This window comes from Anabrus simplex, chromosome 1 (genome assembly GCF_040414725.1).
Source record: "Anabrus simplex isolate iqAnaSimp1 chromosome 1, ASM4041472v1, whole genome shotgun sequence".
NCBI lineage: Eukaryota > Metazoa > Arthropoda > Insecta > Orthoptera > Tettigoniidae > Anabrus > Anabrus simplex.
Window position 1 is genome coordinate 1,167,365,906 of NC_090265.1, and position 27,366 is coordinate 1,167,393,271.

The 27,366-nt window shown below is 39.8% G+C and overlaps 1 protein-coding gene across 2 annotated transcripts in view; it reads left to right on the plus strand.

The window, feature by feature from the left end:
- LOC136858377 (cytochrome P450 4C1) overlaps positions 1 to 27,366 on the plus strand; it is a 246,140-nt gene that overhangs the window by 20,457 nt on the left and 198,317 nt on the right. For both annotated transcript variants that reach the window (XM_068228630.1, XM_067137879.2), the window contains exon 2: positions 10,882 to 11,066. In XM_068228630.1, coding sequence (XP_068084731.1) covers positions 10,883 to 11,066 — 184 coding nt within the window. In that variant the 5' untranslated portion in view covers position 10,882. The remainder of the gene's footprint in view (positions 1 to 10,881; positions 11,067 to 27,366) is intronic.

The window sequence follows — 27,366 nt, forward strand, 5'->3', positions numbered from 1 at the left end:
ATACTTTTTACGGTCACTGAGATGGATAGTGACATTCCGGAATTTTTAAAGTCGACGTTTCGCCCCTTTTGGTGTGGAGGGCGAGGGGGGAGTGATAAATCAAAATAACCGAAAATGGGCTCGAATCCATCCTTTTCGGGGTCGCTGAGATGAATATTGAAACTCCGGATTTATTTTGACAGACCGCGTGGGGGTAAGACACCACCACGTACCCATTGAGGCGGGGGGTGGGGCGAGGGGATGACATATAAGATATTTGAAAAAGTGTCGAATCCATACTTTTCGTGCTCGCTGAGATGAATAGTGACAATCTGTATATTTTTAATGTCCAAGTTCAACCCCCGTTGGGGTGGAGGCGGGGGGAGTGTTAGATAAAATTAATCGAAAATAGTGTCGAATACATAGTTTTCGGGGTCGCCAAGGTGAATATTGGCACTCCGGAATTTTTTAAAATCCAAGTCCTGCCCCCTCTGGGCTGGGGGGCGAGAGGGGAGTGATATATCCAAATGACCGAAAATAGTGTCGAAACCATACTTTTCGTGGTTGTTGAGATGAATAGTGAGACTCCGGATTTTTTATAAGTCCAAATTCAGCTCCTCTGGGGTGGGGGCGATGGGGTAGTGATACATAAAATTTGTCGAAAATAATGTTGAATCCACATTTTTCAGGGTCACTGAGATGAATAGCGTCACTCCGAATGTTTAGTATAATGAGACAAACCACGTGGGAGTTAGACACCCCATCTACCATTAGGGATAGGGGGCGAGGGGGTGAGATATAAAAATCATGAAAAGTAGTGTTGAATCCATACTTTTCGCTGTCGCTGAAATGAATACTGACACGCCGGAAATGTTTAATGTCCACTTTTAGCCTCCTTCGGGGTGGGGGAACGATGGGGGAATGATATATGAAAATAATCGAAAATTGTGCCGAATCCATACATTTCAATTTTTTTTTTTGCTAATTTGCTTTACGTGTACCGACACAGATATGTCTTACGGCGGCGATGGGATAGGAAAGGCCTAGGAATTGGAAGGAAGCGGTCGTGGCCTTAATTAAGGTACAGCCATACTTTTCGGGGTTGCTGAGATGAATAATCACATTCCGGTTGTCGTTGTGTTCAGCCCCTATCGGCATGGATATTAGAAGGGGTGGAAAGGAAAATGTTCAAAATGACCAAAAATACGGATGTATTTTTCATCCAACATAGCCGTCATATAAAACTGGTACACGTATGACTTACTATCTGAAAAAAATACTGTTGGGGTAAAACACCCCTAGTACACCTAGGGGAGATGGTGAAATATAAAAGTAAACGACTTTTTACTGATATTAATGTAGAATACGTTATTTACGAGGTCACGGAGTTAATCTGTGACACTCTGGATGGTTAAGTTATACTTCAGCCGCAATCAGTATGGAGGTTGGGGGGGGGGGTGAAATGAATGTAAATATAACGGATATTATGGATGTACTGTATGTGGGTATGTTCCAGAATTGCTCTCAACGAAACATGGTACACATATAACTTACCATCTTAGAAAAAATACTATGGAGATGAAAAATCACAGCCTCAGCTGGGGGTGGGGAATGAGAGGGGCTGACGTGCAAAAATGATGGAAAATAACCGATATTAATGTCGAAATCCATTGTTTATGTGTCTCTTATACGAACTGTGACGCTCTTGATACCGTTTAAGTCCACGTTCAGTATCCATTGAGACAGGAGCTGAGATGGGTTTAGAAGTATATAGTATAAAATGACCGAGTTAGTGTTGAATACACTGCTTTCGGGGTCACTAGGCTGATTGTGACGGTCTCAATGACGGCTGAAATCGTGTACATCATTGTGTACGGTGCGACTGGCATATGCATATAATTATTACTTTTACTTTTTTTGGAAAGAATCAAATACTTCCCAGTCATTTCTAGCTTCAACAAAGACAAGGTTTTACGCGAGAATAAAATAATCTAAAACTTGAGATCAGATACATCTAAATAACTCTAAATCTACATAATAGGTTGTAAAATCAATATCTCAAAAATAAATCAATAAGCATCTACTTCACACTTAACTGACTGGTAATACAAATACTAAAGGTAAACATTCAAAAGCTACCCGGACAACGCCGGGTACTACAGCTAGTGTAATAATATTTTATCATTACAAGACCTTTGAAACTAATTTTTGATTTAAGTGTATGGTAAAACAAATCAACTATTGCACTTTTGAGAAAACTGATGAGCGAAGAAATGCAAAGAAATGCCGCGACATATGGATAATAAAGGTTTCGAAATTACCAAAAAAGGATTCGAGAGAACAGAGCGGCTTAACAGTATTCCGCAAAGTCGGAAATAACCAAAGTCGAGCGTCCGTCATAGAACTTATGGGAAGCGTCTCAAAATTAATGCGGCCGAGCGTCGTGTGAGACCCTAGCCGAGCACATCTACTGGCTCAGTGGTGGAAATGAACTCATCCTCTCGAAGATGTGTACATTTCTTCGAATTTAAAACAGGCACAAACATTTCAAATCTATACCGTAGTATGACACGGTGCTTATTTTACGTCACACCTTGCGGCCGTGACAGCCTTGTTCGAACTCTGACGTGAAACGTTTTCCAAATTGAAGTTGTGAGGTCTCAAGTGAAACGCTTTTCAGAAACACATAGTTTCAAAAGTATTACATATAGAGATATGTTTTTTCATTTTTTTTTGTTTTTGCTATTTGCTTTACGCCGGACAGACACAGATAGGTCTTATGGCGACGACGGGACAGGAAAGGCCTAGGAATGGTAAGGAAGTGGCCGTGGCCTTAATTAAGGTACAGCCCCAGCATTTTCCTGGTGTAAAAATTGGAAACCACGGAAAACCGTATTCAGGGCTGCCGACAGTGGGATTCGAATCCACTGTCTCCCGGATGCAAGCTCACAGCTGCGCGACCCTAACCACACGGCCAACTCGCCCGGTAGGTATGGGTTTTATAGAAGGATGAATGCACACAACATGACTACGTTATCTGACTTAATACCCATTAGGCCAACACAAGATGATCACAAATTATGGTATGTTTTGGCAGTCGAACGTCCCTTACCGCGCGTGTAGCTTAGCGTGTAGAACCTCTGCAGAGGCGAGTGAGGTGTCATCTGATTAGTCTTCACAAGTTCTATCAGAAAACGCCAGAATAATTAGACCGTGACTGTAAATAAATAAAATATTAAAGGATTTGTGACTGCAGTCTGACGAATTTTGTCATATTTCCAAACTTAGACTAGTAACCGGATACAAGCAAGCAGATGCGTAGTTAGACTGGTGCAACCAGTGCACCGCAACGGGTCCCCCGAAGTCGGGGGCCCTAAATGAGGATCCCAGTGACTGTTCAAAAAGATTTTTAAAGTATACCGTGCTAAGAAAGTTTTATGTAACAAGTTACAGTCAACTGAATATTTAATTGATTCGAGAGAATTATTTCGAAAATACATATAATATACTGGCGCGACAGTGGTTGAGTGAGGGGGGGGGGCAGTCACAGCACGTTGGCCCGTCGTCTGTATGTGAAAAGCCACTTTGATGATTTTTGTGTGGATCAAAGACGCACTGACCCAAACTCAAGTTTTACAGTGACAGTATCCTATGATTGATACAATGTTACGCTAACAACTTGACAACCGGTTCAAGGGCATGAAGTCAGTTGGAATACATGTCATTCGCCACCAGCTTAAAAGTTGTGACAATCGCTATCCACTGTCCTCGGCTCCCTCCCCTGAGGCAATGACCCGTGGAGTAATAACGGAAAATTCTACAGGACCATCCCCTCCGCACTCTAGCCTTAATTTCTTTCATTATTGCTCTGTGTATCATAGCGTTTCGGTCATAGTTATTCAGTGTATTCTAGTTGTGCCTGATCTTTTGAACACGGCGACACAGGTTGGCGACTTATCATTTTTAGTGAAGCTCTGAGAAAAAAGCAAGACTTTTATGTGGATGGCACTTTCAAGAGTTTCAGTTAACAGTTTTCGCAAATTTATACCATTCATGCAGAATTGGTGAGCTCAAAATGCGAAACAAATATATATCCCGTTAATAATAATAATAATAATAATAATAATAATAATAATAAAGAAAACACAAAGTCACCTCACTACAGGCCATGGAGGCCCTTGGAGGAGTGGATAAAGTCTTCCACCATTGTTTGCCGCGGCACGTGATGGGGTAGAGTGGTTAGCTCATTTTTGGTGTAGGCTGAGTGAACCTCAGAACCATATGCACCTCCGGAAGTGGAAATCTCGTTACTTAAATTTTACGACTTCCTGACGGGGATTCGAACCCACGTCCTTCCGGGCGAACCGAGCGCGCCTTTGCCGCCTCGGTCAGGCAGCCCCTAATAATAATAATAATAATAATAATAATAATAATAATAATAATAACAATAATACTAATAATTTAACTTGACACTAAAATGAGCTTACCATGAGACACAGAATCATACACAAGTAATTTACATGCACTTGTGACAAAGTTTCTAGCCGTAGATTCTTAGAAAATTTCAAGATATGTTACATCAGTAGAGATGATTTCTGGCAATTGCTACCGTATTGAAAATGTTATTATGATTGTTATTATGTTTGCTGTGTTGCCAAATAAAATGACTTTTCCGTCTTCTTATTAAGGTCATGCCAGAGTGGAATCCAGCGATGGTGATAGTCGATTTCGAATCGGCAGCAATTTCTGCGCTTAAAGTTGTATTTCCCGCAGTAGAGGTAAAAGGTTGCTATTTTCATATCAGGAAGTGCATCTGGAGAAACGTTTAAGATTTAGGACTTGATTGTGAGTATATGAAGAACGAAGAAATGAGAATGATCATCGGTATGAAGGCCTATACTCTTTGACATTTCTTCGGTCTAGGATGTTCCCGATGGTTGGCTGGAAATACATCCCAGAGTGCCTGACAATAAAAACCTTTCTGGATTTTTGGACTACTTCGTGGAGAGATGGACGGAAAACGAAGAAGTTCCTGTCAAGTGTTGGAGTTGTTACAACAGGCGTCATCGAACCACCAATTTTGTAGAAGGATGATAAAATTAATACCGAACTTGGAAAACCGAATATTCGAGTCAACGATCTTATCAAGCGTTTAAAGAAGCAGAGCGCACAGCAAATGCGGCAATAAGGGCTCAGCTGAACAAGAAAGGTAAACGAAGGAAGACTGCTACCATGACTCTAGATGACAGACTGGAAAGAATGGTTAAAAATATGTAGAAAATTGTGATACTGTCACTGATCCCCAAAATGTTTGAAGAGTTACTATAAAATCCAGGAGCTTAAACGTTGGCTTTATGGGAACAAAAGATGTAAATAATGTAAATAAGACAAGTATTAGTGACGGAGATTAATTTGAGCTCAAAAACTGACGAAGCCAGTAACTGATTTTAAATATGCCTATGTACAGTATATACTGTATTTAGCCAGTCCAAAGGCTATGAAATTGTGCTTGGTATCAGTAAAATTCACTTGACTTTTCAAGGCAGACCAGGTCGCCTGTGAAGTGAAGTGGAGAAGGACATGCTAGAAAGAGGATTGCGATTAGTGCAATGCCTATGAAGGCCCCTCGGTAATACTCTTCACACATAACAGTCCCTGCTGGTGGCGATTTATGGGACACAGTCAGTGGTCGACGCATATACGTGCACCCTACGGGTCAGGGTAACCACAGTATTTTCCCAACTAGTCAGTTACATATCTCAGGGTATTCATGCCTCCAGAAAAATGGTTAATTTTTCTATGTTTGGTTTAACGTGTGTTCAAAGAGAAAGTAACGGCATCATACGCGGTTCAGAATTACGTAATTCAACGCTCAGTAGTGGATTTTGCGAACGTAAACATCAGTCAACCTTTCGAAAAAAACACATTCGCATAACGAGAACTTTAGTCACTAAGTACAACTACTGACTACCATTATAAATGAAAACTCATTCCATTCTATAAAAATTAATCAAGAAACACATTTATTAAACTATCAAGATTCGCGAAAGAAATGGTTAATGTCAAATATTGCTCATAATCTTCAAATTATCCACCTAATAAACAAATATTTTAATTACTGAATCAAATATTCTAGGTCAGCGCTGCCTTACTCCTAAACTAAGTTTACATATCTTAACATTCTGGGTCGCGTATTCCTGAAATGAATTATTGCTTTGTTTCATCCTCCTATTAAAATTTACATCTGGTCACTTAAGTATATATTACATCAAAGTCTTCAGACCACGGTCAAGATTCGGTATATCAATAAGTTATTCCATCACTCACGGTGTTAATTATACACCCTCATCAAAAATACAACCATAACGTCGTTCAAGTTATCGCGGAAATGAACTGAATTTGAATAAAGTGTCCTGAATACAAATATCAGTGATCTAAGTTACATTGAAAATTATCTGAGTTCGTTGGTGCAGACTACAGTGAAGAAAATGAAATATTGAATGACGCACTAAGTTCCTCGGTCCAATTGCCACTTAAATTACGGCTCCTAACTAAATATTCGCTCTAATAATATTTCAGATCAACAAAACATCGATGATATCCTACGTAAATCTCGAATAATTTCCCTACTCTAGCTAGATAATTTCTTATGTAACGTATTCCAGTTCAATATACATATAGCCAATAAGCATTTTTCATATATAGATGTGCAAATGCCTACATAAAGATATTTCAACACTACATTATCATACTAGTTGCATACAAGTTTGATCTTCCACGCAATTACCATTCATTCAGAATATGATACAATCATGTATTCATTTACCCATCACCGGTTGTTATTATTGTCAAACCACTTTCACACTTCATTAAAATATGCGTAATTTTATTGTCCATACCTTGCTATAGTTCCTCCCTGGGGCATACTTATATTCCGTAGTCGCTTTACATGTGCTCCTATATCGCACATTATATATATCATATACGTTTTACTCCCTGTTAATCTGCGCAATATATCATTTAAAATACCATATATACTTCCATTATTTCATTATTAACCTTCAATTCAACCCATATTTAATTCATTTAACATCTATAATTACCGCTTTTAACCTCCAATATTAATTAAACACAACGATACGTATCACTCCAATAGCGCAGAATTCGTTCCTCAAAACGCATTTTGTCATACAATTCAACATATAACCCCAAATTCAGTATCTATTCTTTCAATATATTCACACAGCAAAGAGTATGGCAATTTAACTTAACCAATTCAAACATGCATCCTTCTGTGACGTAACTGGGTTTGACTGGTATTACATCACTCAAGGATCTTTCTAACTAACCGGGATTCTTTGAAAAGAGCTGTTACACTATGTCACATTTTAAATCGTATTCCTTCATCCTTGGATAAGATAATGTAGTAAACACGTTACCATTCTGTCACGAGATATCGTCTTAAATATTTCACACTGCACTTTCTTTTATTCACTGCACACTTAATTATCTCACGCTTAGGCTATTCAGATCTATTGCATATACTGGTAATACTCTACATAAGAAATTATACTACTTAATACTATTACTTAGCTCGCCATTCAATATCTCGGGCCTTAGTTGCTCTTCGGTCTGGTCGCAGGCCTTGGATTGGGAACTGGGCCGGATCTCCACCACTGGTATCTCAAGTAGAATGACCTCCTCCACACGGGTCGGGTGGTTTTAACAGCCAGGATGACATCTCCCTCCAGGTTGGTCTATGCCGATTTAGCAAGCCATCATCTGTTCAGGAACACAGTAGACAATATGCGTCGATTCTGGAAAATATGAATTCATCATGGTTCTGCGTAATATAAATATATTTTTTATAAGGATTGCTTCTTTATTTAGGCTGTCCTTGCTATTATTTCCACTTAATATAGCTCAACCTCGAGCTCTCACGTCTCAATCCACTTCTTGTTTCCAAACGACTTTGCGTCTAAGTACTTGGATGGACTTTTCAAAACTTCTGGATTTTATTCCCTCTTTACGGTATTTCAACGTTTATCTCTTCGTTTCGTTTAATATTTCCGTCCTCTCAGCTTAAAATTTCACGTTAGATATTGCAAATCTTGCTTATTTTTGAGAGCGATGTTCGGGATATCTTGTCCTTCCCACGTCAATTTTTAAGTCAGTTTTTTTATAATAATCTGTTTGATCCTTCTTGTTTTTTTAAAAAAAAATTCTATCCATTCTACACCATTGTACACCGCCTTCATAGTGGTAGGTTTAAGTTAGTCATGGCCTTCTAGCATACATCAATATCGATATCCTATTACACATTTCTTTGCCTTGGCTGGCCTCTACCTTCCGTAGGCGCCATTTTTAATATGTCCAGTAAATGCATCGGGTACATACGGTAATTCAAACTTCTTTTTGGCTTCCTCACAGTTTGGAGCTCCACTTGGACTTTATGTACCGGAGCCATAGAGAACCTGGCCATGGCTATAAAACGCATGTGTCGCATTTTCTTGTTTTAATTTGCTTTACGTCGCACCGACACAGATAGGTCTTATGGCGATAAAGGGATAGGAAAGACCTAGGAGTGGGATGGAAGCGGTCGTTGCCTCAATTAAGGTACAGCCCCAGCATTTTCCTGGTGTGAAAGTTGGAAACCACAGAAAACCATATTCGGGGCTTCTGACAGTGGGATCCAAACCCACTATTTCCTGGATGCAAGCTCACAGCTGCGCGCCCCCCACCGCACGGCCAACTCGCCCGGTGCGTCGCTTTTAGTTTACAATGACCGCCGTTATTCTTTCAATATTTGAATGACCATCTCGAGGTGCGTGAAGTGTTCTTTCAAGCTGCCCGAGGCAATTAAGAGGTCGTCAGTGTCACATGAAACAAAGTCCTGACAACGAAAAACAATGCCCATAAACCTCCGGAATATTTGAGCTGCATCACATATCCCGAAAGTGTTGACTGGAAATTCGCACAATGGCGTCGTACTAGCGATTTTAGTCATATTTTCAGGAGCTATTGGAATTTGATTGTATTTCCAGACCACATGAACGGTTAAACATCCTTCATGCCTTAGGAGGCGATTACTGGCATCATGGATGTGGGCAGTTGGGTAGGTACATGGGACTGTAGACAATTAGGACAAAAAAAGGTTCGTCTAAGTGACGTTATTTCAAGACATTTCACCAGCAGATCATGGAAAAGATGTCCACGAATAACGGTGTAAATACTGACGGCGCCTGATATTAGGTGTCCATGGAATCGTTGATAATAATAACTGTCAACCAGGACTCGTTGGCTGAATGATCAGCGTACTGGCCTTCGGTTCAGAGGGTCCCGGGTTCGAGTCCCGGCCGTGTCGGGGATTTTAACCTTTATTGGTTAATTCCAATGGCCCGGGGGCTGGGTGTTTGTGCTGTCCCCAACATCCCTGCAACTCACACACCACACATAACACTATCCTCCACCACAATAACACGCAGTTACCTACATATGGCAGATGCCGCCCACCCTCATCGGAGGGTCTGCCTTCCAAGGGCTGCACTCGGCTAGAAATAGCCACACGAAATTATTATTATTACTATCAACCAGTCAACGATTTTTAAGGTCATAAAAGATGACAAAAAATTTTTAAAGGTCTGCTCCAGTGATAGGATTTTACACTCCTGCAATGCAAAGGCTTTCACTTGACATGTCGCCGGAGCCTCAAATCAACAGTTTTCATCCGGGTACTGTAAGTCCTTATTGGCGTTTCGTTTGCGGAAAACAATGTATAATCTGTAGTATTCGAACACTTGTAAATATGTGCTGACAGAATAGCAACTGTATCAACTAAGAAACGAAGATTTATGGTTCTATCAAATATATGAAGGCGATTTGAATGTTGATCAATACAACACAGCGCCTCTGCTAATGATGACTGATATCGCTTCCCGTGATTCGACCGATTTTGAAAGCGTCTTTTATCTTGACTACCAAACGTCTTATGATAATATCATACTCAACTTGAACTAGACTGATTACTGTCGGCATTCTACTCATCGCAATCCTCTAGCATGTGCTTCAGATATTTGATGATGGAATATATTGCTAAGAGCTCTCAGTCGTATGTATTGTATTGTAGTTCTGATCCATGTAGCCTGCAAGGAAAGAATCAAAGTAGCTGCCAGTAGCTGTTAACTTGTCGTTCGAGAACCCAGAGCTGTGTCAGAAGGATCCGTGGTAAGCTGGCCTAGAATAGTCACATCGATTAGTGTAGCAGCATCTGCAAGACTTCTTGTGCATATTTCAAATGCGTTCTTTATTTCTTGTGCCCAAACAGTTGGTCGTTTATCTATTTTTTTCCATCTAAGAGCATTCTGTGTAACAGTGCTTGTACACTAGAAGAAGTTTTGATAAATTTGTGATAAATGTGTATCATTCCTTGAAACATGCCTAGATCTGAGATGATTGTAGGTGGGATTATTCCATCACCTTCTATTCGATGGCCTAAATAGGCGACTTCTTCCTTCCCAATTACGCTTTTATGACGTTCTTGAAGACAATATTACAGCTGTACTAGGAAAGGGTAAACTACATACATGTGTAAAATTGACAAGGTCGCTGCTGGTGTGGTGCAGTGGCATGGTGCGGACGTGGTGTTTATGTGTCACCCAGCCGGCAGTTCATGTTTCAAAGGTCCAGGTTACATTGTCGTACATTCTGAAGTGACGTTCTTGGTCGATCAGACCTTGTGTAGGCCTACATCCAACTATTCCCACAACTATCCCGACCCATAACTAAAGCTACTGTTTGCCATATTAGCTTCAAAATATACAAAATTGAACTTATGCACTTTTATCCGAATGCTACAAAGTTATTCGGTCAACTTCAGGCACTTTACTTTTTCTTCTGCCTCAGGATGGTTTTATTGTCTCTACTGGAACTCCTGGCATTGCTGCTTATTCTTGGGGTCACCATTGTGGTATGGGTACTGCCGTTTCAATGGACATCTGCCCGCGTGAGGAAGTTACTGGACCAGCTACCTGGACCAAAAGCGTATCCCATTATAGGCAACGCACATTCATTCCTGGTACCAGAGGAAGGTAAGAGTAGTCATATTTCCACTCTGATCAATCTCTTGAGAGCTTATTTATGGACAAGTAGTCTCACAACCGCCAGTGTTGGGCAGGAATGGATTAACAATTAATCTGAAATTTAGATTATAAAAACGTGTAATGCATCACAAGGTAATGCAGTAACAAGTAATTTATTACAAAGTAATATTATCTCCGGTTTTCATTTTGTAATTTAATCCCTGTGTAATGCAGTGTATTTCAGGCACTGCAATTTAATTATTATCTGATAATGTCATTAAAAGTAATTGAATATTTTGAATGTAATTGTACAATTGTTGCTGTCTGGCTGGGGTCCAAGAGTACCCTGCTACGGTGTTGGAGTTGAACGCACAGCCAGCTGCGCTGCATTAGTTGTTGGGTGGCGTAATATCTCAATCTCGTAAAGGGGCCAACGGCTTCGGGAGGACGAGCTTCCTTAGGTGGAAAGAGGGACCCCCGGAGGAGGAAGTGTTATTGGTATCCAACCCTGCCGGTGAGCTATTTCAACATCGCTGCAGAGAAAGTCATTGCAGGGCTTCAGACTCAGCTCAGAGATTGCAGAAGAGTTGGCGCCGGAAGAACAGTCAACAGTGACACTCAGATCTTCCAGGAAGACTTAGGAGGATCTGGTATCAAGTGGCAACCAGCCGTAACATTTAGAGTAATATTTCTAGAGTACTCACGCGGACAAAATGAAATGATAACGTAATAAGTTTAGGGTAATTAAGATTAAGCAATGAAATTAATGCTAGAGTGTTCTACGCAAGTGACAAATGTACAAACTATCAAGGAGAGAGAACTTCGAAAACTATCACAAAACTTCGAGTAACAACTTGGAATGTTGGCACGACGACGCAGGACGAGCTTTGCGAGGTCTTGAGAAAACGTAAGATTAACGTCTTCGGAATCCAAGAAACAAAATGGAACGGTGCAAAAGCACATACACTAAAGAACATACAAACTGGTCTACAACGGCAAAAACAGCACAAGAAATAGTAGTTGGAATTGTCGTCGACCAATATCTATGAAACGGAATTGAAGATATAATACAATTGAGTGATTGTATTATGAAGTCCGGCTCCATGCTACATGGTTAGCGTGCTGGTCTTTGGCCACAGGGGTCCCGAGTTCGATTCCCGACAGGGTCGGGAATTTTAACCATCATTGGTTAATTTCCCTGGCGCGGGGGCTGGGTGTATGTGTTGTCTTCATCGTCATTTCATCCTCATCACGACGCGCAGGTTTCCTACGGGAGTCAACTCAAAAGACCTGCACCTGGCGAGCCGAACCCGTCCTGGGATCTTCCGGCACTAAAAGCCATACGCCATTTCATTTCATTGTATTATAAAGATTATACTGGCATTAGAGGGTCAACTATGTATGAATGTCATCACAGCGAATGCGCCACGGACTGACTGTCCAGACTGAGAGAAGCAAGACTTTTGTGAGTGCTTTATTTATGCATTTGGGCACAATATCTAATAATTAAAATTATATGTGACGATCTAAATGGACACGTAGGAAAAGCAATAAAAATCACAGGAAACAAAAGCAGCTTTTGGGGGGTTAGCCCATGTGCGTTTGCAGAGTTTCGCCCAGGCGTGCCATTTGGGCTCATCAGTTGGATTGGCACGCCCCTCCAAGTCTCTACTTAGCAGTGGCAGACCAATTGCGTTGTCCCACCGTGTTATCAAATAGGGATTGTTAACCTGCTAAAGGAGAAGCGAATTCTCCGTTTCCAAAATATGTACTCCCCATGGAAATACAATATCGTAAAGGGCTTTCACAACAGTCTCTGCCAAAACCACTTGCAAGCCACTTGACGTCAACTTCATTAAGTCGTACTCACTCGCACGTTTGGTGAAGTATGTCTCGCTGAATTCTCCGTAACCGCCGATGATATCACCTTCGTTCTAGAGGCCATCTAAATACACCTCGGAACAGCTTCGCAGAACATCGCTGTGCTTCCTGTACTGTACTGTGCTGAGTTTCATGGTGCAGCCTTCCTCATGGCCAAGTGAAATAAGCGCGAGAAGGTAGTCTGTGAATTATGTAGTCCAAGAATCGACATACGCAATTGTATGAAGGGATATGTAGAAAACATGGTGTAGTAAATTTCAATTGGTACTTAGAATTTCCTTCAAAAATAAAGAAACATGTACTTTTTATTTCCGGAAAATCCACTTAAGGGGGTCAAAAGAACCGAAAAGTGAGTGAATTTTTAAAATAATGATATATACAGATGATCTCAAAAACTTAACATGCTACGGACGTGAGTAGTATAACTGGGGGATTCGGCCGCCCCCGCCTCCACCGGGCTCCCAGGGGCCTCCTACTCCGCCGCCGCACTGGGGGGCCTCCCAGTGGCCTCCTCCTCCGCAGCCAGGGGCCTCTTCCACTGCTACCAACATAACCTTACTAGCGTGAAATTTGAATTGGTAAACAAAGCCACGGGCTTTTTTTTACAGCCACGTGCTTTTTGTCAGACAACAACGCATCGCTAACCTCACTCCTTCCATCTTGACGGGCCTAAACCTCAGTGCCTGCAACTTAACCTAACTAGCGAGAGATGTGAATCGGTAAACAGAGCTATGTGCTTTTTTGACTGCCACGTGCTTTTTGACAGACAACAACACATCGCTAACGTCAGTGCAGCTATCTTAACGGGCTTAAACCTCAGTGCTGCCAATTTACATCACTAGCGCGAGATATGAATTGGTAAACAAAGCCACGTGCTTTTTTGACAGCTGTCATCCGTCATCTTTAATCAACAAAGCACCATGTTGCCCTCTTTAGCTACATATCTTTGAAATGTGGTGGAGGAGAATTTGAAAAATGCTTTTTGACAGCAGCCATCTTTAATCGACAGAGCACCGTGCTGCACTCTTTAGTTGGAATGTGGTGGCAGGCAATTCCACGTGACAGCAGCCATTTTTAATCAAGAGAGCACCGTGCTGCCCACTTTAGTTGAAATGTGGTGGCGGCAATTTGATAAATTCCACGTGCTTTTGTTTGGAAACAAAGCCACGTGCTTTTTTGACAGCTACCATCCGCCATCTTTAATCATGAGAGCACCGTACTGCACTCTTTAGCTACATACCTTTGAAATGTGGTGGCGGCAATTTGAAAAATTCCACGTGCTCTTGTTTGGAAACAAACGCACGTGCTTTTTTGACAGCTACCATCCGCCATCTTTAATCATGAGAGCACCGTGCTGAACTCTTTAGTTGAAATGTGATGGCGGCAAATTCGAAGTGCTTTACAAACTCACGTGCTTTTTTGACAGCTGTCATCCGCCATCTTTAATCAAGAGAGCACAGTGCTGCACCCTTTAGCTACATACCTTTGAAATATGGTGGCGAAAAATTCCACGTGCTCTTGTTTGGAAACAAAGCCACGTGCTTTTTTGACAGCTACCATCCGCCATCTTTAATCAAGAGAGCACCGTGCTGCACACTTTAGCTACTTACTTTTGAAATGTGGTGACGGCAATTCGAAAAATTCTACTCGCTCTTGTTTGGAAACAAACCCACATGCTTTTCTGACAGCTGTCATCCACAATCTTTAATCAACAGAGCACCGTGCTGCCCTCTTTAGCTACATACCTTTAACTTGTGGTGGCGGAAAATGTGAAAAATTATTTTCTGACAGCAGCCATCTTTAATCAAAAGAGCACCGTCCTGATATCTTTATCGTAGTAGTGGGTAGTTTCCACGTAACAGCTGTTATCCGCCATCTTGCATCGCTAACCTTAGTGCTGCCCCCTTTAGCTACTTACCTTTTGAGGCGGACTATTTGAAAAATTCTATTTGACAAGCTGTTATCCGCCATCTTGCATCGCAAACCTCAGTGCTGCACTCTTTAGCTACTTACCTTTGAAATGTGGTGACGGACAATTTGAAAAATTTTATTTGACAGCAGCCATCTTTAATCAATAGAGCATCGTGCTGCTATCTTTACCTACATACCTTTTAAATGTGGTGGCGGGCAATTCCATGTGACAGTTGTGTAGTAGCCTCTAAGTGCTAATTAGCGATGTAGTAAAGATAGCAGCACGGTACTCTGTTGAATAAAGATGGCTGCTGTCAAATAGAATTTTTTAAATTGTCCGTCACCACATTTCAAAGGTAAGTAGCTAAAGAGTGCAGCACCGAGGTAAGCGATGTAAGATGGCGGTAACTAAAGATGACACCACGGTGCTGTGTTGATTAAAGATGGCAGCTTGTCAAATAGAATTTTTCAAATTATCCACCACTACATTTTGAAGGTAAGTAGCTAAAGAGGGCAGCACTGAGGTTTGCGATGCAAGATTGAGGATGACAGTTGTTAAAAAGATCACGTGGATTTTAAATTACCAGCAGTGTCGTAAATAGGGCAGCACTAAGGTTAGCGATGCAAGATGGCGGATGAAAACTGTCACGTGGAATTGCGGTGGCTGTTATAGCCTCTTCCTCTGTTAAGGCATAGCTTTATCGAACAAGTGTAGACATGCATCGGGATAGCTAGAGTAAGCACGTGCTGCAGTGATGACGTCATTGTGCATGTTTAGACTTGATCGTTTTCTTAAGAGTAAGTAGGTTTAAGGAATGCAATAAGTACAACATTTTGAATGCGATCAAATATTTATTTCTAATGCACTACAACAGTGTTCGTTTTGTTGCTGACAAGGATAGTATGCTTCTTAACAACGTTTTGCAGTATGCTTCTGAAATGCCTCCTGCAACATTCAAATTAAACAAAACATTTAGAAATATATTATACTAAGTATGTTATGCTTTACAGAGAAGATTATACACTTCTTACCTTGTTGTTATTCCTTTTCTGAATCATCATCATCATGAGGTACTAGAGAAAGTTCATTCATACACTGTGTACAGTGTTCAATACTCGGATTTGGTCCATCCCAATCATCATCACCATTTTCACCTCGATGCTTGTAATGTCGTTGACAAGTTCTGCATAAAGCTACTTCGATCGACATCTTACTGTGTAGAGGAAGGATGTCCCAAAAAATATGTACGTAAGAGGCAGCATACGTAGATAAAAATCATGGTAGTAAGTATTGAATAAGATGTTTCGGCATCGACGTTCTATGTTTATAGATCATCTTAATAGCCTCACTCACTCGTGTAAGATAAATAAGGTGTTGCGTATGAGCATGCAAACAGCACGCACATTTACAGTTTTGTTCCATAGCGTACGATGTTGAGGCACACACTAATGTTAATGATAAAGAGCTATCCTTATATATAGTCTCGTAACAATATTCGTTAGCAGATGGTAAGTAACATCACTTATATGAATAATAAGACAATAGGATGCTGTGTTAGCAGGAATGTTTTCAGATGTTTCAAATTCTAAACGAATATCAACTGGAGATTCTTTTATATATTCTTCATGATAAGAGCAGTCTATAACTACAATCGGTGTTTTATTTTTAAATTCTTGAGGTGTAAATAGCGGACGATCTTCTTTCTGATAATACAATGATTGAAATTTACAAAACATATCATAGAGCATCCCAGACTTATTTTTCTCAAAGTTAATGTCTATGTTTTCGTAGGGATACGTAATTCCGTTGAGATATAGTCTAACGTGTCTTAATATACAGTGATCAAACAGTGAGCCTTCTTTTTCGTGATTGAATTTACGATTAGTTTGAAATCCAAAAATAATATACTATGGCTTCTCAGTAAAACGCGATGTTTTAACAGCCCAGCTATGCTTGTTTTAAGGTGGGAACACAGGATATTCATGCAGTTCCCAACTTCGAAAACGTATAGATAATGGTGCATCATTTTCTACAATCTTGAGCAATCGAAGTTTTACAAGATAAGATAAGGTTACATGTGGAATCCTCCACAGTATACGATGAAGTGCAATTTTCGATTCTACTGGTGTTTCTACTGCTTTAAGAGAACTGTAATCACTTCGATCACGGATTAGAATAAACTCTTGTTTTGCGTTGATTTTAATACGTGTAAAGTCTTCTGCGAAGCCAAAAATGTGTTTTAGTGATAACATACCCGTAAAAGTTCCATCCTCATTAATCATCCCGTTGTTAGTAGCTTTTGGATACCATCCTGCCATCCGCAAAAGATAATTTTTTTCATCACAGAAAAAAGGGCAGTGTTTCATTGCACTTGTAATACCAACATTCTTCGTTCGATCTATTTCAACATTATTTACTTCATATCGCGCTTCAGAAAAGAGAAAAGCTAGAGCATGGTTGTTTAGTTGTGAAGTGCTTTGTCCACATCCATCCGACTTTTCTAGTCGTCTTTCAATATAGAGGTAGCTTTCGTGTGGTAAGGTGTGTACATCTTGCTGATTAATAATAAAATGAATTTCATCATTGTTAGTTAATCCAAACGTAAAAGGTTGATGGAATGAAGCTCACTTCGTACTACACCTTCACGAGTTTCTACTGTATTCGTAATGTCTAGAATTTCTTCCATTCTGTTGTAGTAGTGTATATCCTAAATCTTGGAGTATCAGCTTATGGGTATCTGTTAACTCGATGAGTCTCTGCACACATGTAGTATGTCTTCGGAATGTACACCGTGTTTTAGAGATGTTTTTCATACTGGTTTGAGATGTAGTTTGTAAGCTACGTACGCGTGCTGATCAAAATGAATAAGCTGATTATGTTTATTTACAAGTCTAAGAGTAATGTTGCTAATGTGTTTTACAGACATAGGATGATAAAGAACTACTGCTGGTTTCTCAGAAATAGTATATCCACGTTCCTCTGTAACAATAAAGTCGTGCAGTACGTGCGAAGGTTGTAGATTACTATTCAAGTCTGTAATAATATTACAAGTAATGTTCACATGATAATCATCGAAGAGTGTTATAGGTTTATCAGACTCGTAACGTACGTTCGGTAGGAGCTCCCTCGATGAAAATCCAAGCAATGGTCCAATCGAATTAGGTTGTGATTTGCAGTCAATCTTAAATGATGATTCAATAACACATTTATGTGTAATGTTGCTTATAGTGATTGAGAACTTGTAATTATGATTACTAAAACTATCTTCTCCAAACTGATCAATTAACGTACTTTCAATATAGTCATGAATATCGTCTACTGAATAACTACCTGAGGGTAGTGTTAGCACATGCTCATCGTAATAGAACTTGTTTACACCATCACGAACATTATTGATTTTATTGTAATTTTCAAACGATACTAGTCCAAGACTATGCGACTGATAGCCAAGTTCGATTGGCGGATTAAAATAGACGGTTGTTTCAGGTCCTTCCCCACGTACAGCAAACGTTCTTTCACTGTTCGTCATCACGTAGACACTAATGCACTTTCTCTACTGTCTGGGTTTGATATAAGAACACAAGACATAATCGTCCGTACATGCGTGTATTAAAGTTTTGCACACGGTTTTTATTGTAAACAATGTATGCACTGCTTCCGAAATAACGTATGAGCTCAAAAGGAGGAGGTAAGTCTCCATAGCTATCAAAATACCATACTTTAGACTTACGCTTTACATAAGCAACGTAATGAGTTCCAGGTCAATGACTGTTGTCCAAGTTAATTACGGAGCTTTCACGTTCACGTGGGAGCGCTGGTAGTTGATCGCGCATATACACACCTCGAAATAATGAATTCCTAGTTGTTTAGCAAACGTAAAAACTTCATCATGCGTTAGAGCTCGATGTGGCAGTGCATTCAGTAGACGTTTTTTGGAGAAATGTAGATACCAAGACCTTTCTTATATGGTGCTAGCTTCATGTTCACACCTTTGCCTCATAATGCAATTGCCTCCGTCGTATTGTTATGACGTTCACTCTCTTTCAACTGTTGGTTCGCTTCCTCTACAGCTTTGACAGTTCTCGCTACAGCACTAGCACCACCTAGCAATGACCCTAAAGCTGCTAGGCCAGCAAACAGCCCAGGATGAAATCCTCCTCGTTTTGGTACAGGAATAATTCGTGCACGTTTACTAAATATTGCTCTGCACTTTGGAGAAATTCTCGCTCTTGCTGCGCGTAATGCCTTAGTAATAGCCACACGAGGATTGTATTCCCCTCGAACAGCTTCTTGCGCAGCCTTTATAACATCTTTCCATCCAACAGTTTTTGTTTTCTTCTTCTTCATGTCGTTTGGATATCGTTGTTTCACCATGCTGTACACGACTTTACTAATCAAGAGCAAATCATAAAGTAACCGTTACCTCTTGTTTCTTTTAATGTATATATTACTATTACGTACTTTATGATTCAGTTATCATGAAGATTATAAAGCAGCAAGACACACTACCTGTTACCGACATTGTACCACATCTCTTACCTAGTTCTAGTACAACTACAAGAAAACGTCATGGAACGTTGTTTCCTTTTATTGTTCGATGTATTATATCAGGTCCATCGGGATGCAGGAAAACAAATATTTTACTTATACTTATTACTTCTGTAAGTGGTATACGCTTCGAGAATATTTTCGTTTTTGCAAAGCCACTCTATCAACCGCTATATAATATTCTACAAACTGTAATGCACGATCTAGTTAAAGATGGAATAAGATATTTTAAACTGAATTCGTATGAGCAAGTACCATCACCAGACGATGTGCTTCCTAATTCTCTTATGATCTTTGATGACGTCGCAACAGAACAGTAAAATGTTATTCCTGCATTCTTTAGTATGGGACGGCATAAATATGTTGATTGCAACTATTTGTGCCAAACCTATTCTCGTGTGCTAAGCAGTTGATACGCGACAACGCAAATGTTATTGTGCTTTTTACAGAAAAATGAGCGCAACATGCGACATGTGTATAACGATCATGTTAACACTGATATGACATTCGATGACTTTAAACGTATGTGTGCTAAATGTTGGTCATTACACCGTTACAGCTTTTCAGTTATTGATAAAGAAAGTGGTGTTCACCATGGACGATATCGCATGGGTTTCGATCATTTTATATGCATTAACACAGAATTACAGTAACTACTTGATTAAAAACCATCATCATGTTAACATCTAGCAAGGAGATTACAAAACATATCATCCAAGCTCGAAACAATATTCGACGGAAATTTAAAGAGATTAAACGTATTCAAGCAGACACAGATTTATTTTTAAAAATACAACTAAGTTCACCACTCAAAGAAATTTTTAATTCTACTTCATTACCGCAGTCTACTTCAAGTTTTGCTTCTATGCAAACATCATATCATAAAGAGAAGCATGAAGAAGAAGAAAAGCATGAACAAGATAAGGAAAAGGAAAACCAGGATGTAGATCAAGAAGAGGAAGATAAGGAAGAAGAAGAACTTAGTGATACATCACCATATAAGCGTGTTGAGTTTTTAACTACAGATGTTATTGCTGAAACACCTACTACATCGACCCAAAATCTACCATCTTTGTCTGAGGTTATGATAACACCAGAGTATCGCAATCAGTTTAGAACTTTTATTCAAGATACCTATGGATCTCTCTTTGCACCTTATATAGAAAAACTTTTTACAGGACAAACTGACACTATCTACGGTATTCGCTACGAAGATGACTGTTTCTGGATAGGAAATTCAAATGTTAAGATTAATAACAACAAACTCATTGTAAAAGGTGTTACCTATAAACCTACGAAAGGACACTTAGAACTTCTTTTCTCACGAATATCTGACAAGGATATAATTTTACAAGATGATCTTAAAAATATAAAGCAATACTTCTTGCTACTGACGCAACATGACGTAATTACAAGAGAACAGAAGCTGTAAGTGCAAATAAGAGTTACAAGTGTCGTGAGTTTATTTCTAAGCTGTTTCCGACTGCACGTAGTCTTGATGTTATCTACAAGCCTTTGTTGCTGTATGTGGATGTAAGATACTGGAATGACCCAAACTTACTCGTTGAACGATTACAACTTTTAAGAGCATCGCAAGAGGATGGTCACACAGGTCACGAATCAGAAATCCTAGAAATAGAAAGAGAATTACGTTATGCCGGTATTATTTTGTAATGGCTCGTCAAGAGAAGATCTCACCTGTAAAAGTAAACATAGCACATGAGTTACAGAAACAAGCACATCGCACCTACTGTCGCAGACGCGTTATTACGCGAGGTAAAGATGATCTCTGGCAAGCAGACTTAGTAGAAATGATTCCATATGCCTCTAGTAATAAGGAGTATAAGTATCTACTTACTGTTATCGATGTGTACTCGAAGTTTGCTTTTGCACAACCCGTGCGTTCTAAAACGGCAGCTCAAGTTAAAGAAGCATTTAAACATATTATTGAAGAATCGAAACGCTGTCTAGGGCTTCTTCAACCTGATCAAGGTAAAGAGTTTTACAACAAGGATTTTTCTTCCTACCTCAAGTTACTTGGCATTCAACAGTACTCTACGTTCAGCAATCTCAAGGCGAGTGTTGTAGAACGCTTTAATCGTACACTCAAAACAATGATGTGGCGAGAATTTACAGCACAAGGTTCATATCGTTGGATTGATCTGCTACCTAGACTTTTATCTGCCTACAACGATACACCTCATCGCACTATCGGAAGAAAGCCACGTCTTGTTACAAGGAATACACCTCGTATAGATGCTATTCATCTTGTAATTAAAACAGCTGATGCACGTCGCCATCGCTTTAAAGAAGGTGATTTTGTACGCATCAGCAAACACAAGTCTATTTTTGCAAAAGGACATACACCTAACTGGAGCACTGAAATGTTTCAAATCAGAAGTTTTAAGCTTACTAATCCAGTTACGTATTTACTTCGCGATCTCAGAGGACAGCCTATTGAAGGAGGATTCTACATCGAAGAACTGCAGAAAACAAAATATCCTGATCACTATTTAGTTGAACGTGTTATTCAACGTCGTGGGAGTAAACTGTATGTTAAATGGCTTTGTTTTAATAACAGCTTTAATTCATGGATTAATTAAAGAGGATGTACTTTCAATCTTATGTGTGTTTTTTAATCATCTGCCTCTCTCCTTTCTTCTAAGTCACTAGGACATGCTGTAGGATTAAACAACACCTGTAATACGTTTTGACAATTCATATTTATTTTAGAATATATATATATATATATTTATCCTTTGATACTGTCTTTGTCACTCAGTTTTCGTTTTATTGCACCAACAACGACAAGTGCTGCTATCTTCTGAACAGCTGAAGCACTAGGAAATAACACACACAACATAACTTTAAGAAGCAGATTTTATCAGCTACACGACATACTCTTTGCAGGCAGCATGTAACTACGTGTCAGGCGAACGTGTTCTAGGGCCGCAGGGAAGATGAAGCTCGAAGAAAAGAAGATCAGTCACTTTATTGATGAGCCCATGCCCAACAAGCTTCCTCATCTTTTTCCCAGCACGTCTCTTCACCTTTTCCTTCTTTACTCTTTTCGCAGCCATGATAAGTGTTTATAAGCGAATACAACTCGTCAGGTTTAGGTCCGTGATACAGTTTAATTAGTTGACATGTACGGCACTGTCTCACAGAAGGTCTTCTACCTAAACTCACGTGTTCATGATGTAAACTACATGTTTGAAGCTCTGACAAAACAGGATCTTGAGTCCACTCACGAGGCACCTTATCCCAAATCTTCTTTACAGCATTCGCAGCTACATTAACCAAAAATGTCTTTGGTAATGCATTTAACTCTTCTTCAGTAAAAGTGTTTGGTTCCTTTTTGCATGCATAAAACTTTACGATTGCCTTTTCAACTGCGTTACACTTAGTATCTGTTAGAAATGACATGATGTCTTTACTCTGCAAATGTTTCTTTTACCCTAAGGTTATTTCGACACTGCAGTTTACATATGTTGTTCACTTCCCGGCATGCACTGCAACACAACCAATCAAAGAGCATGAATACATGTTGTAAAGACTGTTTACTTGTTTCTCTACTATGCTCTTTCGAAAGAGTTTTAAATGATGAACACACCAATTCATGCATGTCGATAATTTCACACGATGATGGTAGATAATCACGCAATCATTCTTTCTTTTCACAACCCTTTAAAAGAACAAGATCTGATCTTGAAAAATGTGCATTCATCATTAAAGGTAGAAAACGATAAGGTATTCCTTTTTCATCCCACTTCAAACCTAAATTGTTTTCGATCCATTGAGTCTGCTTTTCATCTTCATCTGTTTGTAAACAGTAAGGGAACGGTGGGCTAAATACTAAAAAACAAGTTTTGGTGCCCACAACACACTGCAATCTAACACAGCCAACTCTTTAAACACAAATTTGTTGCCGTTTACTTTAAAGCCTTGCACATCAAAAATTAATGTTTGCGCTCCACTCTCTATCACTGTTTCTCGAAGACTAAAGCTTTTAGTCAACAAACAGGTTTAAACATGCACACTTATAATAACGTCATCGGTGCAGCACATGCACACTCTTGCTTTTATGATGCATACTTATTGCATTCCTTACACCTACTTACTCTTAAGAAAACTACCAAGTCTAAACATGCACGATGACGTCATCACTGCAGCACGTGCTTACTCCAGCTATCCCGATGCATGTTTACACTTGTTCGATAAAGCTATGCCTTAACAGAGGAAGAGGCTATAACAGCCACCGCCATCTTGTGTAGTAGCCTCTAAGTGCTAATTAGCGATGTAGTAGACGTAAATATAGCAGCACGGTACTCTGTTGAATAAAGATGGCTGCTGCCAAATATAATTTTTAAATTGTCCGCCACCACATTTCAAAGGTAAGTAGCTAAAAAGTGCAGCACCGAGGTAAGCGATGTAAGATGGCGGTAACTAAAGATGACACCACGGTGCTGTGTTGATTAAAGATGGCAGCTTGCCAAATAGAATTTTTCAAATTATCCGCCACTACATTTTGAAGGTAAGTAGATAAAGAGGGCAGCACTGAGGTTTGCGATGCAAGATGGAGGATGACAGCTGTTAAAAAGATCACGTGGATTTTAAATTACCAGCAGTGTCGTATATAGGGCAGCACTAAGGTTGGCGATGCAAGATGGCGGATGATAACTGTCACGTGGAATTGCCCGCCACCACATTTCAAAGGTATGTAGCTAAAGATAGCAGCACGATGCTCTATTGATTAAAGATGGCTGCTGTCAAATAGAATTTTTCAAATTGTCCGCCACCACATTTCAAAAGTAAGTAGCTAAAGAGTGCAGCACTGAGGTTTGCGATGCAAGATGGCGGATAACAGCTTGTCAAATAGAATTTTTCAAATAGTCCGCCTCAAAGGTAAGTAGCTAAAGAGGGCAGCATTAAGGTTAGCGATGCAAGATGGCGGATAACAGCTGTTACGTAGAAACTACCCACTACTACGATAAAGATATCAGGACGGTGCTCTCTTGATTAAAGATGGCTGCTGTCAGAAAATAATTTTTCACATTTTCCGCCACCACAAGTTAAAGGTATGTAGCAACACGGTGCTCTGTTGATTAAAGATAGTGGTTGACAGCTGTCAAAAAAGCATGTGGGTTTGTTTCCAAACAAGAGCGAGTAGAATTTTTCAAATTGCCGTCACCACATTCAAAGGTAAGTAGCTAAAGTGTGCAGCACGGTGCTCTCTTGATTAAAGATGGCGGATGGCAGCTGTCAAAAAAGCACGTGGCTTTGTTTCCAAACAAGAGCACGTGGAATTTTTCGCCACCACATTTCAAAGGTATGTAGCTAAAGAGTGCAGCACTGTGCTCTCTTGATTAAAGATGGCGGATGACAGCTCTCAAAAAAGGACGTGAGTTTGTAAAGCACTTCGAATTTGCCACCACCACATTCCAAATAAAGAGTGCAGCACGATGCTCTCATGATTAAATGTGGCGGATGGTAGCTGTCAAAAAAACACGTGGGTTTGTTTCCAAACAAGAGCACGTGGTATTTTTCAAATTGCCGCCACCACATTTCAAAGGTATGTAGCTAATGAGTGCAGTACGGTGCTCTCATGATTAAATATGGCGGATGGTAGCTGTCAAAAAAGCACGTGGCTTTGTTTCCAAACAAAAGCACGTGGAATTTTTCAAATTGTCGCCACCACATTTCAACTAAAGAGGGCAGCACGGTGCTCTTTTGATTGAAAATGGCTGCTGTCACGTGGAATTGCCCGCCACCACATTTCAACTAAAAAGTGCAGCACGGTGCTCTGTCGATTAAAGATGGCTGCTGTCAAAAAGCATTTTTCAAATTATCCGCCACCATATTTCAAAGATATGTAGCTAAAGAGGGCAATACGGTGCTCTGTTGATTAAAGATGACGGATGACAGCTGTCAAAAAAGCACGTGGCTTTGTTTACCAATTCAAATCTCGCGCTAGTGATGTAAATTGGCAGCACTGAGTTTTAAGCCCGTTAAGATAGCTGCACTGATGTTAGCGATGTGTTGTTGTCTGTCAAAAAGCACGTGGCTGTCAAAGAAGCGCATAGCTTTGTTTACCGATTCTTACCTCGCGCTAGATAGGTTAAGCTGCAGGCACTGAGGTTTAGGCCCGTCAAGATGGCAGCAGTGAGGTTACCTATGCTTTGTTGTCTATCATAAAGCACGTGGCTGTCAAAAAAACGTGGCTTTGTTTCCCAATTCAAATTTCACGCTAGTAAGGTTAAGTTGGCAGCAGTGGAAGAGGCCCCTGGCTGCGGAGGAGGAGGCCCCTGGGAGGTCCCCCAGTGCGGCGGCTGAGCAGGAGGCCCCTGGGAGCCCGGTGGAGGCGGAGGCGGCCGAATCCCCCAATTATACTACTGACGTGAAAACTGGAATTTGGAATATCCTTTAAAAGTGAAGAAATATTTTTTGTTTTCGGAAAATCCGCTTAATTGGGGTGGAGGTTGAAACGAAGTGATGAAGGAGTTGAATTCTTTTCTTTGAATCTCGCTTAAAAATAAATAAACCATTATTTTTTGTTTTCGGCAAATCCGCTTCGACGGGGGAGGGGTGAAAAGAAGTAAGAATGGGGGTGAATTTTTATAATGAGATCTCAAAAACGTAACATGTTACAGACGTAAACATTGGTATTTAGAATCTCCTTTATAAAGAAACATGTATTCTTTCGTTTTCCGATAATCCACTTATGGAAGGCGGGGGCAGGTTGGAAAGGACTGAAAAGGCAATTGAATACTTTTTATAGGGTTACATATCTCAAAATCTTAAGATGTTATAGACGTGATAATTTGTATTTGGAATCTCCTTCAGGAAAAACAAGAAACGCATATTTTTCGTTTTCGGAAAATCCATTTGGGGGTGAAAGGACTGAAAAATGTGTTGAGTTCTTTTTTATGAGGATATTTTTATCTCACAAACTAAGTATGTTACATAGGTACGTGATAATTGGTTCATGGAATATCCTTTAAAATTAATGTAATACGGATTTCTTGCTTTTCTGAAAATCCTGCAAGGGGTGAAAAGATTTATAAATCCGGGTGGATTTGAAAAATGAGTGTATCTGCAATATATCTCAAAAATTAACATGTTAACGACGTTAAAATTGGTATTTGGGATCTCCTGTTAAAAGAAACACCTTTGGTTTCGGAAAATGCACTTAAGAGGGGAGTGAAAAGAAGTGAAGAAGGGGTTGAATTATTTTCATGAGGATACCTATAATTTAAAAACTTAAGAGGTTACAGACATGAAAGTTGGTATTCGGAAACTTCTTTAAAAATAAAGAAACGCGTGTTTGTTTGTTAGTGTTTGTTTGTTTGTTTGTTTGTTTGTTTGTTTGTTTTTGGAAAGTTCACTTAAGTAGGCGTTTAAGAGAAGTGAAGAAGGAGTTGAATTCAGATATCTCAAAACTGAAGATGTTACAGACGTGAATATTGGTAATTGGAATCTCCTTTAAAAGTTTTTTTTTTTTTTGAAAATCCATTAGGGAGGGGGGGGGGGATCGAAAAAGGGTTTTCAGAAAAGTCACTTAACGGGGATAAAAGGAAGTGAAAAAGGAGTCGAATTATTTTTATGAGGAAACTTTGAAGATGTTACAAACGTGAAAATTGGTATTTGGAATCTCCTTTAAAAATAAACACTTTTTTCCGACTTGAAATAGGATTGTTTCTCCTATGGACAGTTCTATGTCTCATGTTCCAGAGTCAGCTCTGGTAGTATCCTGGTTATCTTAGCCCAAAAAGACAATACCACAAATTTGGTTTACAAAGAGTTAATGGGGTAAATGAAAATACATTTTCGATTACTTTCAGATAATGTCTTACAAGGGCGTTAGCACAACTTGCGATCACAATTGCAAAAAATGTTCTGGTTTGTATTTAAGTGTGTTACATGTACATTACAAATATGCGCACAATATGTGCCATCGATAATTACGCT